The 16,578-nt window shown below is 38.7% G+C and overlaps 1 protein-coding gene across 1 annotated transcript in view; it reads left to right on the top strand.

Moving 5' to 3' along the window:
- The window catches only part of PDE3B (phosphodiesterase 3B), a 175,175-nt gene extending 161,258 nt beyond the window's left edge, over window positions 1–13,917 (top strand). Inside the window, exons 13-16 of the mRNA XM_045484612.1 lie at window positions 5,127–5,330; window positions 7,170–7,331; window positions 10,167–10,422; window positions 11,356–13,917. Coding sequence (XP_045340568.1) covers window positions 5,127–5,330; window positions 7,170–7,331; window positions 10,167–10,422; window positions 11,356–11,570 — 837 coding nt within the window. The 3' untranslated portion in view covers window positions 11,571–13,917. The remainder of the gene's footprint in view (window positions 1–5,126; window positions 5,331–7,169; window positions 7,332–10,166; window positions 10,423–11,355) is intronic.
- The last annotated feature ends 2,661 nt before the right edge of the window (window positions 13,918–16,578 follow it).

The following is a 16,578-nucleotide window of genomic DNA, read 5'->3' on the forward strand; positions in this document are numbered from 1 at the left end:
TAAGGAGAGTATGCTGGGAAGACACAGGAGGATTATTTTAAGTCCTTGCCATGAAAGAAGGTGAAACATTTAGCCAGGGTTATCCTGAGGAGATGCCAGTATTAAAATTCTAAGAGATTTCTGAGCTGTTTCCAGATGAAAAGCTGGCTGAAAGATGGAAATCAGCGCTTGAGATTAGAGTTTCAGAATATCTTGATGATATTTGGGGTAAAAGGAAACAATTTCTTAAATAATTTTTAATGTTTTTATTTTTGAGAGAGACTGTGAGGAGAGGGGCAGAGAGGAGGGGGACAGAGGATCTGAAGCGGGTTCTGCACTGACAGCAGAGAGCCTGATGTGGGGATCGAGCTCCCTAACCATGAGATCATGACCTGAGCTTGGATGCCTAACTGACTGAATCACCCAGGCACTCTGGAAACAAAATTTTAAGTTGAGATTTGTAAATCCAAGACAGTCATAAATGTTTTGTCCCCTCAAAGTATGGATCAAGATACTGACTAAACACACATGCATTTGACTCCTCATTACAACAGAGAAAAGAATAGGTGGGGAAGGGTATTTTCGGAAGATGAAAGAATTTTCCAGAAGTTTTCATTTCTGGGAAATGAAAAACAGATAAATATTGAGAGATAAAAGTATACTAGAGGGGGCTACAGCCTAAGTGGAACCCTACAGAGACTTCTGATGCCATTTGCCCCAGCTTGCTCTGCGCACACACACACACACGAACGTGTGCCTGTGGGCCCCCAACCCCTATACACGTACACTGTACATCTTTAAGTAAAGCTACTGCAATCCTGCATTTACCTCCAGGCAGAAAACTCCTTTCTCAGAGATTGAAGGAAACTTCCAGGAGAGAATAAGAATTACTAGTGTAAGTATTAGTACTCCACATTCTCATTCTGGAAACCTAACAGCTGGCACCTGGTCTCATAGCTCTAAGGCAAAACCTGCTGAGTAACGGACCCCGTCCACATTCACAGACTTCTTACTCATCCTTCCCAATTAAAGAGGCGACTCGACAACAAAACATACACAAGCGAACCTAGAATTCTTGTTTTTTAAATATCAACAGATAACTAAGGATTAGTAGACATGAACCATTAACCAGTAGCTTGGAAAGAAAAGGCTAAAATGGACAGAGTAACCAAATACAGGGGAAAAAATCCAGGGAATAGAAAAACCCTTAAGTTTTTTAAAAGGTATTCTCAGAATTTGAGAAATACTGCATCCCTAAGAACAAGAAGCTATGAGAAAGGAAGCATCAGAGAACAAGTTAGATCTGTTAGAAACTAAAAATATTACTGCAAAAATTTTAAAAATGCAACACAAGCCCTGGAAGTAAATTCCAGGTAATGTCTCCCAGAATGCAGGCTGAAAAGATAAAGAGGTGGAAAATGTAGGGATGGGGAAAAATGGGGCACAGTGGACCAGGTCAAGAACTGACCATGGGGAGTTGCAGAAAGAGACAGGTCGTTGGATTGAAGGGGTTCTCCATGTGTCAGGGAGGCTGAATGGGGGGAAAGAACACGAAAAACCTGTACATGGGGTGCCATGGTAAAATTTCAGAGTAACAAAGGTTTTCTTTACAAAAGGAACTCCTGAGAGAATGATAACAGCACACTTATAAAAGAACAAAAATCCAACTGGCATTGTATTTCAGCAACAGTGGATGCTCAAGAGTACTGGAATAAAGTTTTCAAAATTCTAAGGGAATTCATTTATTTGTACAACAAACATCAGGTGCCCACTGTGAGAGAGGTGCTATTCTAGGCATTATTACTGAACAAAGCAGGCAAAAAAAAAAAAAAAAAAAAGTTCTGCCTCTGTACAACTTACATTCTGGTAAAGCAAGAAAAACAAGATAATAAAGCGTGTCTGGGTGGCAGAGAGATGATGAGGTTGTAAGTGCTGGCAAAGAACTAACACAGTGGAGGAAATGGGCAGTGCTGCTGTAAAGATGATTTTCAAGTTTTCTGGTTTCTGGTTATTTTCGAGATTTCTGTATCAAGCTAAGCTACAGCTGAGCATTAAGAGCAAAATAAAGAGAATCTCCGACATACGAAGATTTTTTAAACAAGATTAAATAAGGCATGTCCCTGTTCATCCTTAGAAAGTTACTTTAAAAAGTGTCTTAGCAAAACAAAGGTGACAGGGAAGGCAAAGGATCTCAAAAGATACAGGATTGCCAGAAATTTTAGAACAACCCCAGATCTTTGGGGTAAAGGGATCCCAAAATGATAGCTATTTATCATGACTATTTCTTTAGAGAGAAGTACCTTTTCTTTTCTTTTTTTAAAACTAGCTCCTTTGTTTTCTGCCACACCTGATTTACTACCTCTACCGGATTTTTTTTTTAAGAACTTTTTTTAAGTGGAAACAATTTTTCTTAATCCAAGATTTTTCACTTTTCAAAAGTACCCTCTTTAATCTCATGACTATGACGTAGACATTTTTAAAAGTTTCCTCCTGTTTGTGTTTCAAAAGAGGACACTTGCTAGGGTCATACCACACTGAACGCACCCGATCTCGTCAAAAGGGGACATTGGTTCACATTTGTCAGCCTCTTCCTCTGATCGAAATCTTTCACATGTCTGATGGGTTTTCTCTCTTTGTTCACTTATTGAAAGGTGTTTATTATTTGTTAAGATTAATTCTATCAGTTTGTATTAAACCCTGTTGCAAATCTTTCCAACTCAAAAAGAAGGTGAAAAGGAAAGTTTATGATCAGTGGATTTGCTCTGCCAAATTAGAGATGTCATCGCCTGTGGGGTGAAGGAAGGGGATCCATAGCCAGAGACAGCAGGCATCAGGATGCTTTAGCACAAAGTCACAGGATGTCATTTACTGCAGCTCCAAGTTAGCCGGGGCCTGGTCTGCTTTCTCTGGTTGTCGTAGAGCCCTCGGTAAAAGCCAGCTGAGGCTTCACTATCTGTTCTTCCTGGAGTGTTTTTCTCATTAAGCTTAAGCTTGGCTTATTGTTGTACGTTCTCACCCAGTATTCTTCCTCAAGTGGAATGGACATTTGCCTCCTACTTACGGCTCCATGATGGTTTCTTGCCTCTGCTCATCTGTGGGGTAGTGGGTTTCTTGGGGTCCAGCAGAGGACTCCTTCCACTTGCTCTCCAGGTGGGTTTTTCCTTCTCATGTGACAACTTACTTGGCCTCTTCTCAATCCATTCCCACTTTCATCAGGTCTTTGAGGTTTCCAGTACGGTGATAACATCTAGATTTTAATACTGATTCAGATTTTTTACCCCTCTTTTATACTTCTTTGGTAATTTCAAAGGGTAATTTGAATGGTGAAGGAATTCTGAACTTCATTATTTCTTTTACTTATCTTGCGAGCCAAGAGTTTATTAAGTCAGCTAGCTCTCCAGGGCACTTGTTACATGTTGTGCTTTATTGAGCTGGAAGTCGTATTACTTTTTCCTGAACAGACAAAGCTGTTCTAATAGTTTATCCATCCTGATCAGATTTGAATATGAATTGGTTAAATCACTATGAAATACAAATTGACCCCTTAGGGAATCTTTGAAGCTTATTATTTCTCTTTGGGATTAATGATGTTTAGAAGTTGTAACAAGGTTACTATATGATGCCTTTTTATTGACATAATTGATATGTAACATTGTGAAAGTTTAAGGTATACATTGTGTTCATTTGATACACATGTCGTAATGTGATTACTATCACGTCACCTAACATCACATCTTTTTTGTGGTAAGTACCAACTTTTAAGTATATAATACCAGTACTAGTAATTATAATCACAATGCTGTACATTAGAGCCCCAGAACTTTGTGCTGTAACTGGATGTTTGTACCCTTTGACCAACATCTTTCTACTTCCCCCACCCCCTGGCAACTACCCTTCTGCGTTTCCATGAGTTCAGCTTTTTTAGATTCCACATACGAGAGATATCAAACAGTATTTGTCTTTTTTGACTTACCTCACTTAGCATAGTGCTCTCAAGGTCCATCCATGTTGTCTCAAATGTCAGGATTTTCTTCTTTCTCATGGCTGGATAAATATTCCATCACACACACACACACACATATCGACACACATATATACACACACCATATTTTTGTTCATCCATCAGTGGACATTTAGATTGTTTACAGACTTTATATGGCCCATTACAAAATTTAAATCATCACTGCTTTCATAAAATGCTGTAAAAAAACAATCAAATGGTGTTAAGTATCTATGCTTACGTTTAGACTATAGCTAATTTTCACAAATAACATGTAAACCTATTTAAGCTCCCAGAATATATATCTTAATGTAGATTGCATTCTATTTTTATCTGTCCTTTCTCATTAACAAGAAGCTTTATGAAAACCAGGAGACAGGTTTTTATGTTTATCCCTAGCCTTTAGCACTGGCTGTGAAAGTTTTTAAAATAATTACTGTGCTTATTTAATAACCTTTCTAATTGCTCAATTTTTAGAGGTAGAAGAGGCTCTGACAAATCTATAAGTCACCGTTTTTTAAAATCTGTATTCTAAAGTTCTAGAGTACTGAGGGACTTCCACTGAAATGAGGTGGATGAACAGTGAAGGGTCCCATTCCACTTGAACCAGAGGATTTGTGCTTTTACCTGTGTCCTGCTTCTCGCTCACTCCCAGGGACAGTGTCAGGATGGGAGTACAGGCTGTGTCCTTCCCAGGCATGCGGGACTGCGACTCACCCGGGACGCTGCTCCTGCCTCTTCTTTGGTCCTCACCACAATGACTCCGTGCTAGCTGAAGAAGAGAAATGTGTCCTTAAATCTGCTGTCTCTCTCTAGTGACTTTCCTAACAGAAGCTTTACTGATTTAATGAAGTGGACCTCAGATATCAACTTTACGTCTCTTGAGGGCAGCATGGTGTCTGCAAAGATGAACTTTGGAGACGAATTACCCTTTCACCTACTAGATGTGCATGCTGGAAAGGGGTATCTTCCCCTTTCTGTACTTCAGTAAACTCATTTAGAAAATTATCACAACCTTCTTCACAGATATTAAAATGCTTGGTATATAGTAGTTACTCATTGTTTATACTCTTCCAACCTAACTCTGTTTATTATTAAAGATTACTATCTCTAAGATGCCTGACCTATTTTCCTTATTACTTTTCAGGCAGTTTTGTACAACGACAGATCTGTTCTAGAAAATCATCATGCCGCATCAGCTTGGAATCTATATCTTTCTCGCCCAGAGTACAACTTCCTTCTTAATCTTGATCACGTGGAATTCAAGCGCTTTCGTTTTTTAGTCATTGAAGCAATCCTTGCCACAGATCTTAAAAAGCATTTTGATTTCCTTGCTGAATTCAATGCCAAGGTTTGTGTACATATTAATGTCTGGCTTCAAAGATGGAAATCTTTATTGTCAGTATTACTGATAAGTGTTTTTTAATGTTAAGTTAGAGTTAATACTACTCATAAAGTCATAATGAGACCATATGCAAGACAATATATGCCAATATTTTTTAAATAACATTTATTATAACATGTCCTAAAAAGACTGTCACGTGCTACATTTCCTTTCTGACACATAGACTTAAAACTTTCCTTCACATGGTGATAAGCCAATTAATGATGCAAAAAGCTTTTAGGGGCAGAGTGGAGAAAGTTGTGCACAGTCCCAACTAAGGTATCTTATGAAATTAAAGATGGGCTTCTCAGCCAGTTATACTTACCTCACTGCACCTGTTCATCCCCTCTTCACATTAGTGTTTAGCTGGCTGGTGTGGGAGAGGACTGTCCACTCTTCCACTGGAGCATAATGCGCTCATTGAAGAACGGCTGGGGTTGCCCACTGTGCGCGGTCGTCCAGCACAGAGTAAGGAAGGAACGGGTGAAAGTCCCTGCCATTAAGAATTCGCATTCAATAGGGAATTGAGAATCACTGCCCTCATGTGATAGTGCTAGTCACTGGCATGTGTTCTACCCCTGAGACGCCAGGGGTGGAAAATGCTTTACAGACTCAGAGATTTACACAGCTTTACAGATTCTTGAGGGAAGGATGCTCTCTCTTTGGCTGGCAGGAAGCTGTTATTCCCTTGATGACATTTGTGACCTAAAGGAAAGGTGCACCTTCAGGGTAGAGGAACTGGTAACAAAGGAATACTAGATTTAACCCGCCGGGTGGAGACCCTGTATGTGGCGGTCATGATATTAATAAAATACTTAGAAAAATAAAAAAAGAGTATATGCCTTTAAAATTATTTTATTGTTGTATAGCTCTGTTAACTTTTATTTAATAATAAAAATCCATTTAAGTGCTTAGGTCAGAGTAACAGATGTTTGTTTTTACAGGTCCAAGATCAGCTAGCCCAGTGCTTTTGAATCTGTGTTCCTCAGAGGTTTCTATTCTGTAGTCTCTCAGGAAAATGTCACATGAGTGGGGCTCTAGATCTCCTACAGGGGTTCAATCAAAACAGCTCTCCTTTTTAGTGTTTTCTATAGTGACTTTGACAAAAGGGTTTGGTGCCTAAGACACTGCTAACGTTCAATAACCACTGATCTGGGCCATGTACTTTATTTTTTACAAGAGAAAATTTGAGTTTTTGGAAGGCATAGTAAGTTGCCTACTTAGTGATGATAATTACCATTTATTTAATAACAGTGTTAGCATATACTGTGATCTAGGCATTTTTCATTTATTAATCCTCATGGCAATATGGCTGGATTGGTACTACTTTTCCTATTTTATAGATGAAGAAATTTAGATTCAGGGAGATGAAGTCTTTTTTTCCAGTATCACACAATGAATAAATCGAGTCAGGATTTGAAACCATTGAGATCAACTTTTAAAACTTGTCTTCTTTCAACTATACCATATTTTCCTTTCACGGCGAAAGCCAACTTCTCTGTAGATCTTAAGTGTTCTGTAAAATTATAGTGTATATTATATATTAAATTATATATTAATTACATATGTAATATATACACAAGTTATAATTTTGTGGTAATCACATATATTGAAACCACAGTTTCTGTTTTTATGATGTTCTGCTTCCTTAGAAACAAAATTAGAACAACACTTCAAAGTGTCATTCTACCATTAACCCATATTCCTTCCTATAATTTAGACAGGAAATAGTTTTAAGATACTTTTGGGGGCAAAAACCCAACTCCTGTGCCCTCAAAAGCTAAAATAATTGTTTTTCCAACACAGGCCAATGATGTAAACAGTAACGGTATAGAATGGAGCAATGAAAATGATCGCCTCTTGGTATGCCAGGTGTGTATCAAACTGGCAGATATAAACGGCCCAGCGAAAGTTCGGGACTTGCATTTGAAATGGACAGAAGGCATCGTCAATGAATTTTATGAGCAGGTAGGTTGAAACGTGAGATTGGAGGGATTTTTGAGAGCCGCCATCTGAAGATGCTAGTCTTTGGGATTTGGGTAAGCTACATCGAGTGTTTGAAGTCTGTTTGCTTTGACCAAAAATGGTTAGAAGTTGTTGAATTTGCTCTGGTCTTAGTGTTTTCTCAGCTCTGTTTTGCTCTTGCTGCTAAAACTTAAAACAAAAAATATCTTATTGCCTATCTGACATGGGTCGAATGTCCCTTGAGTCAAGAGGTAAGGCTACACTACATTATGATTCCAAGATTGCTTTCAAAACCCTGAGTGCCTGCAACCTAGGATCATTTATTTCCAGATGCAAATGTTTTTAATTGATTCAGGGTATACTTAGATGATATATTAAAGAATATCAATCCATTTCCAATTCTGCTGCAGAAAGACTGCCTTAGAAACATCAACTGGATAAAAGTCCTGGCAGAGGGTAAGACATTTGAGGGCTAGAAATGGAGATAAAGGAGTTATTTCGTGGTTTTAAGGATTCAAAGATATAAAACATGCTCTTGTAGGTTTTAAAATCTTGCCTTTAAAATAATTCTGTACCCGAATGCACTTGTATGCCCAACATGCAGCAAAGCCAATCACTGAGATATTGAGTGAGCAGCAAGGAAAGGGTTGGAGAAGTAGCCACACTAGGAGATTGGAGCTCAGGCCTCAAATTTGCCTTCTCAGAGTGGAAGAGTGTGGAATATTTAAAGGCAAACAGAAAGGATCTGGGCAAAAGGGAGTGGAGCTATGTATTTCAAAATCAGATGAAGGAAGTTAATAAGTAGAGAAGGTTGAAGTTCATTTAGACCCAATTTATAATATACCTTTTTTTGAAGTTTTTTTTTTAAATTTTGAGAGAGCAAGCAGGGGAAGGTCAAAGAGAGAGAGAGAGGTAGAGAGAGAATCCCAAGCAGGCCCCACACCACCAGCATGGAGTCCGACACAAGGCCCAAACTCACCAACTGCAGGATCATGACCCGAGCCAAAATCAAGAGCCAGATGCTCAACTGACTAAACCACCTAGCTGCCCCTATAATCTGATTATTTGTAAAGTATACAGAATTCTCATTACACAAAGTTAGAATCCATGCTGGGAGGTTGAATCCCAGGTTCTTTTTTTTTTTTTTTTTTTTTTTTAACCAGCAATGTGATCTAGGATAAATTACTTAACCTCTCTGCGCCTTAGTTTCTCCATTGATAAAATAGGAATATTTGATGGGATCACCTCATAAGATTGCTGTGAGGATTAGATGAATTAATAAAGTTCTTAGAACACTTCCTGACACCCAAATGATCGATAAATGTCAGCTTTTGTAATTCCAGGTTTATTACTAAACATATTATTTCAGACAATTTTATTTAATCTAAGTTTCATTATTCGTCTTTAGAACTAAAGGTCATCTGACACCCTACCACATGGAGTTATCATGAAGGTTAAATGTGCTAATCTATAATGAAAGTCCTAGTCAACCTGCATCAACACTATTAAATTTCTTTCTCAATCTGGTTATGCTATTAAACATCTTTTGGGTACAGATGCAAAATTCTAACCTTGACCAACTTTTTATTTTTTTGTTATCTTAGTTATCCTGTCTTTATACTCCTATATCCATTTAAGTGCCATGGGCTTAAAAAAACCAAACTCATTTAAAAAAAAAAAAAAAAAAAGCAAAATTTAGGAAATTGTAGAATCCTGTGGGTAAACCCACCTAAGCTTTCTTTTTGGCAAACAATGGTTTTCTTCCTCACAGAAGATAAAATCATAGATTTCTAATCCTGGGGCAATCACTAGGACAGTTTCTGGTTGTTTCCCTAGGACAATGCTGGCTCATCACATGGACACTCCTTGCCTACACAGTTTATACATTCTAGAGATTATTCATTCCCCACCAGTTCAAATCCTAGGAATGAAAATGTTCATCGTATCCTTTGGGGAATGCTCAGTACTGTGCTAAATACTTGACATAATATTGCTTTTCATCCTCAGAGCAACCTTTAAAGTAGATTATTCAGATTTTACACATGAAATGGGCATAGAGCTTGCTCAACACCACACAGGTGGTTGGTGGCAAAAGCAGGCTTTGAAACCACATCTGTCTGAGCTCCAATTGTGCTCTCTGAAGTCCTGGAGGGCACAGTGGGAGGGTATCAGAGGGCAGGCACAGGAGTGCTCCTTCTCTTCTCTTTCTGTTTTACATGCTAGGTTTTCTGATTCAGGTTCATTAAAAGGATCTGCTATTAGAAAAGAGCAGGGTGTTGAAAGGCACTTGCAAAATTCAACTCTACACATTGGACGTACAAAGTTTCCATGATACCATCTCCCCATAGGAGAAGGGGAATCTATACGTGACATAGAATTTTGCAGGTTGTTAGATTCGTTGTTTTAATGTATATTTTTCCTGTAAACTGGTGAAGTGTGAAAATAGTCTCACTTAGAATTTCTCAAATATTGGAGGAATTCTTATAGTTAAAATGACAGTAATTAGACACTTCCTTGTAAAACTTATTTTGATGTAGACTATGCATATTTAGAAACCTTAAGACAGGGGTGCCTAGGTGGCTTAGTTGGTTAAGTATCCGACTCTTGATTTCGGCTCCCATGCATGATCCCACGAACAGGGAGATGGAGCCCCACGTTGGGCTTTGCACAGACAGTGTGGACCCTGCCTGAGATCCCCTCTCTGGCCCTCCCTTACTCGCACATGCGCTCTCTCAAAATAAATGAATAAAAACTAAAAAGCAAGATAATTTTAACAGCAAAGCTCAGTGGTTATTCTTTCAGTAGCTACAAATGTACTTTTCTTTTTTAAATGATCAGGGAGATGAAGAAGCTAACCTTGGTTTGCCCATCAGTCCCTTCATGGATCGTTCTTCACCTCAACTAGCAAAACTCCAAGAATCTTTCATCACCCACATAGTGGGGCCTCTGTGTAACTCCTACGATGCTGCCGGCTTGCTGCCGGGTGAGTGGATAGAAGCAGAAGAGGATGAAGATGCCGAAAGTTGTTATGATGAAGAAGATGGTGAAGAATTAGATACAGATGATGAAGAAATAGAAGACAACTTAAATCCTAGTAAGAATGGGGGGATATTATAAATTCTCAAATGGATATTTGCAGTTAATAACCCTAAATTTGGATCTTTAAGATACAGATTCTGTAGTTCTGTCTGGAGTAACTAGTAGCTCAGTGTTCAGATTGAGTAGTCTCTTGAGTAACTCCTGGGTGCCGTGCTGATGCCACGACACACGGTCTTGGTTGAAGTAGCATCTCTCTGGGTATTGTCCTCCAGCCAGTTCGCTTCAGGAGGTTCTACCTGTGCAGCACAGTAGGGCTGTCACCGTATCTGACTGTGTGAGGTGAGTGGGCTCGAGGGGCCAGTCCTTGGACACCTGCTGCCTTTCTGGCTGTAAATGAAATCCATTATTTGCTCTTTAAAGTCGAATTTAAATGAAATTATATCCGGCACTCCAAGCATGCTATAGCTGAGAACAGAGAGCATAATTACGAAGAACTAGCCCCCCACATCCCCAGTTGTCTTCAGGATCAGTATAGTGAAGAGTGGTTTTCTGCCACCACCATGTGAGCATCATCTCGGGCAAATGACTGGCTTCCAAAAATTATTTCTACTCATTGAAGCCGTAATAATTGTGTTTAATTCAGTACCTAAGTCCTAAAAAAACATCGTTTAAGTGCATTTTTTTTATCACTTGAAATTTTAGTACTGCCCTCCCCTCTCACCCCACCCAGTCTTCCCTAATCCCTTTCTCTGCTTCATTTTCATCTGTTCATATTTAACCCCATCTTGTGTTTTGCTTCTTCATTTGCTTTTCTAGATCTTTCCATTAGAATATGAGCTCCACGGTACAGAGATTATCTTACTGCATATTACTACAACCCCAGTGCCCTAGAGAAATGCCTGGAAAGTAATAGGCACTCAGGTATTTAGTGAATGAATGATTGAATTGTATTACTAGGATTAGAATCTGTCTGTTTTAAACTTCACAGAACCACGAAGGAGGAAAGGCAGACGGCAAATATTTTGTCAGCTAATGCACCACCTCACCGAAAACCACAAGATATGGAAGGAAATCATCGAGGAAGAAGAGAAATGTAAAGCTGATGGGAATAAACTGCCGGTGGAGAATTCTTCCTTACCTCAAGCAGATGACATTCAGGTCATTGAAGAAGCAGATGAAGAGGAGGAGAGACAGTTTGAATAAAAGAAAAGACATCTTCAAGAAGTCCCGAGGGCCATGCCCAGGGTCAGAAGTCCTCGCCTGGCACTGACCATGCGGACTCGCAGCCGACCGCTCCCAGGTGGACGGGCCTGAGGACCGCGAGAGGACCCTCGCTGCGCTGGCAGCTCCCCGGTCCTGTGCACTTGCCGCACACGGACACGGACCAGAAGAGTGTTCGTAGAGCGGGGCTTCCGTCGCTCGTGTTGCAAAGCTCTTCCTCGATGCCTCCACTGGTATCTACTTTGTCGTAATAACGCTTTGCCAGGTAGTACGCTCTTACTTCCGTGAGGGGTAGCTAGAACTAAAAATTCACGGGACCTCAGTTTCCAAGATAGCCAGAACTTTTTGCTTTCATGAAAACATTTTCCACATGTGTCTTTTAGGTCTTTGAATGTGTGTGTCGGGGGGCAAGTCTGTGCCTGCCTAAAAAAGAACCCCGTGTTTGCCTTTCTGAGGGATCCGTTCAATGCAGTACACTGGCCAATGCTGTTCTCCCAGCTATGTTTATCCGTGAAAGACTGAATGACATTTGTCAAACACGACAAAATCCAGGCGCATCAGTTTGATGCTTTTCACCGTCGTGTGTTACCTTCTACGTGTGTTCTAGTTCTGCTCCGAGGATTCAGGTTTGCCGTGGACAGCAGAAGTCTTAATTCCAGTCTCACTGACTTCATTCCGTGGTTGAATTTTTAAAGCTGTTCAGGCTTAAAAATGAAGGAATTGTATTGTTTAGTCAAAACTGTTCTTAGTACTCTTGCTCAGGATTAGTATTTTTCAATATTTAGTTAATATAAACAGACTTGTCAGAAGAAAAGAATGGTCCTAAAGATGTTAACTTTTTGTGAAGTGAGCATTTTCTCTCAGATCTCATAATTTGAGACTAATTAAAGTGGAGGAAAAGGAGAGGTCTTTTGCCTTACTGCAAAAATCAGACAAAGCTAATCCTATCGAAGATAAAGAACAAAAGCACTGGTAGGAGTTCTAAAAGGCACAGTGAATAATCAGAATATGTGCTTATCTCTAGATCCAGATCTTAGGTGTCATGTTTAGTCACCGTAAAACTGATGCTAATCTTTGTTAATTTCCTCCTGCCTCCAGACTACATGACAGAAGTGACCTATGACTACTTAGTACTTCGAGAGCCCAACTGCAAGTCTAATTTTTAAGAAAGTAAATGGTGGGAAGACTTAACTGCAAAGAAAATGGTTATTTACAATATTCATGAACTCCTAGGGTACAGATAGCAAGATGGTAGACTACTTTGTTTTTTTATTCTTGGAGACCATATTTTGGATCCATGTAGCTTTTGTAGACGGTAAAAACATTAATTTCCCAGGATGATTTATTTACGTATGATGTCAGGCAGTTTCTTACCTACCTGGAATATTTGGCATATCTCAAAGATATTAAAGATCTATAGAAGTGTTGGAAGTTTTGATCTTGTATAATATTTAATGAATCACCAAGCTTTATTTATTAGACATGTTGAGTGCTCAGTTCCTTCCTGCCACTTCTGCTACCACTGCCACATGATTTGTAACCTGGTCGCACATTACTAAGTAATAAAATTTTAACTAATTTATTGAGTTTGCACTTACAATGTATATATCCTGTGCTTTTATTTCTCTAGTGCACATTTTTGCATCCTAGGTATACTTCTGCTATTGCAAAGCCCATGTGTATAAAATCACATGTGCTTACATGCTTAATGAAACTCAGATTTCCTTTCTATTTTATTAAAGTTTTGTATTGGGGTTAATGTATATATTTTCTCAAAAGGAATGTCTTATTAAAAATACTATTACTGAGAACTCCTTTTTAAATAACTTTTAAATTATTTAATCTTTGCTAAATAATTGACATGTTAAAATAGCCCAAAGAAACCTAAAACAAAATCATAAATTGTAAGAAATGAATGTGATTATATTAAGTACAGTGCTATGCTATTAAATGAAATCTTACTTGAAAAATTGCCACAAGCCATATTACATATCCTATTTTGGTTACTACTGAATCAGACTTTTAACTTTCATCATGAATTTACTATTGTTTTAAACTCACTGGTCTTAGAAATCTTGTAGTGCTGTAATATATTTATGTGCTTAGTGATACATTCTTTCTCCATAAAAAAAATTTTTTAAAGTTATTTCCTGATTTGAAGGCTGTTTCCTGCTATTCTTACTTTGTTGGTGCTGTTGACTTTTTCTGTTCTTATAAGAATCCTGTAAACTCTAGCACTGCTGAACTCAAAAATTTCTTCTCTGTAGATTGCATCTCATAGGAACAAACTTCACAAAAGAGATGAATAAAGCCAACTCTGGTTTCCTTATTATAGTTGCCAGACTAATCTGAACAGCTCTAGAGGGTGGGTGGGGATGGCCATTGGCCTGTGGAGCGGGGATGAACAGCTTCCCAGAGGAAAAAGTTATTTACCTTGGAGATAATTCCTTGTGGAAAGAAAACAACACTATGTGTAGAGGCCAAGACAAGAACTATCCTCACACTGGAGGGGGCCAAAGGAGGTTTAGAGTGACTGGAAGGGAATAGTAGAGAGAGAGTGACTAATGAAGGGCGTGGCAAAGCATGACATGCCATTTAAGTATTTTTCCTTGAGGAACAACTAGAAAAGTTTTAATCTTGAAGAGGGACATGATTAGATTTACATTTTTTAAAAATTTTATTTATTTTGAGAGATCGAGCAGGGGAAGGGCAGAGAGAAAGAGAAGCCTAAGCAGAATGTCCATACTGTCAGTGCCAAGCCCAATGCAAAGCTTGAACTCCCGCACCATGAGATCATGACCTGAGCTGAAGTCAAGCATCAGACGCTTGAGCCCCTCAGGTGCCCCAAGATTTACATTTTTATGAAGATCAAATAACATACTATGTCAAATGGAAGAATAAGATTAGACATGGAGAGATCTCCCCAATCTGGACATGAAGAGATTACAGGACAACAGAGAGGTAAGTAGACTGGAGATTCAAGATGTAGAATCAGTTTGCTCGAGATTAATTGGATAGGATGGTAAGCAGACAACAGTGACTTTCATATTTCTGCTTTGGGCAGCGGTCCGTGTCATTCACTGGCACACACACACACACCCTATTGGTTCTCTTTCTCTGGAGAACTTTGATACAAGTCACCAAACACAAGGAAATGACCATGAGTGAGAATAGCAGAAATGAATAGATTTAGACTACCCAATGACTACAGATGCTGCATTGCGTGATCAAAACAGTATACGGGCTCCTGGGTGGCTCAGTCGGTTAAGTGTCTGACTTTGGCCTAGGTTATGACCTCCCAGTTCCCAAGTTCAAGCCCTGCGTCAGGCTCTGTGCTGACAGCTCAGAGCCTGGAGCCTGTTTCAGATTCTGTGTCTCCCTCTTTGTCTCTGCCCCTCTCCCTCATGCTCTCTCTCAAAAATAAACATTAAAAAAAAAAAAAAAAAAACTTTAAAAATATATGAAATAACCATGCATGAAATGTTGGTTGAACTACAGAGAAAAATCGGTATTTCTCCAACCTTGATGGGAGATTTAACACTGTAAGTTAAACAGACCAAAAGTTAATAAAAATATAGAACAGCACAATGGGCAGTATTAGACATATACAGAACATAAAACCCAACAGATAAGACAATTTTTCTTAACATCCAAAGAACATTTATAAAAGTTGACCACATACTTGTCTATAAAGCAAGTCCCAATAAGTTTCAAAGCATATGTACCCTACAGCCATTCTCTGACCACAAGACAATTAGTCTTCAATTATTTTATTTATTTTGTAGAGAGAACATGAGCAGGGGAGGCAGGGAAAGAGGGAGAGAGAGAATCCCAAGCAGGCTCCACACTACCAATGCAGAGCCTGAGGCAGGGCTTGAACCTGTGAAATGCGAGATCATGACCTGAGCTGAAATCAAGAGTTGGATGCTTAACTGACAACCCAGGTGCCCCTTTATTAAAAAAAAAAAAAAGAAAAAAAATTATATATAATATATATTATATATAGAGACAAAAAAAGCAGGAGAGGGGCAGACAGAGGGAGAAGGAGAATACCAATTACACTGATCTTGGAGGCTTCGTGGGGCTCAATCCCACTAGTGTGAAATCATGCCCTGAGTCAAAATCAAGAGTGGATGCCACCCAGGCGCCACTATTTCTATGTATGCCTGATAGATTAAAGAAATTGCTCCAAGTAACTCTAGGAAGAACTAAAGAAATGATAATGGCCAGTTAAATGTAAGTAGAAATGAATAATTAAAGTATCTGTACTACTTTCCAAAAATGAACATGTGAAAATGGCACTTGAAGAGAAACTTAGGACATTAGATGTTTACATTAGAAAAAAAGACTGATAAGTTGAGCTAAGGATCTAGCTTAACTTAGAAAAAGGACAGAATATAGATATACCACATTAACAAAATAAAAGGATAAAAATCGCGATCCATAGAGCAGAACAAGCATTTGACAAAGTTCACCATCTGTTTATAAAATCTCTCAACAAAGCGGGTAGTGGAAGAAACGTAATAAAGACCATATATGACAAGCCCACAGTTAATTAACATTCTAAAATAAAAAGACACAGCTGCCTACCCTCACCATTTTTATTCAACTTAGTATTGGAAATCCTAGCCAGAGCACTCAGAGAATAAATAAATCTTCCAGTTTGAAAGGAAGAAGTACAACGGTCTCTACTTGCAGATGACATGATATGTATACATATAGAAAACCCCAAAGACTTCACCCAAAAAACTTAGAATAAACAAGTTCAGTAAAGTTGGGTACAAAATGAAAAAACTCTTGCATTTCTATAAATGAATGAAATATCAGAAAAAAAAAAAACATTTACAATTTCAAGGAGAAAATACATAATAAATTCAGCTAAGAAGGTGAACGTACACACTAAAAAAGTAACACATGGATGAAGAAAATGGGATGCATAAAAATTGAGTGCTCATGGTTGAAAGAATATTGTTAAAACTGACTCAATGCA

The sequence above is a fragment of the Leopardus geoffroyi genome, chromosome D1 (genome assembly GCF_018350155.1).
Source record: "Leopardus geoffroyi isolate Oge1 chromosome D1, O.geoffroyi_Oge1_pat1.0, whole genome shotgun sequence".
NCBI classification, from domain to species: Eukaryota; Metazoa; Chordata; class Mammalia; order Carnivora; family Felidae; genus Leopardus; species Leopardus geoffroyi.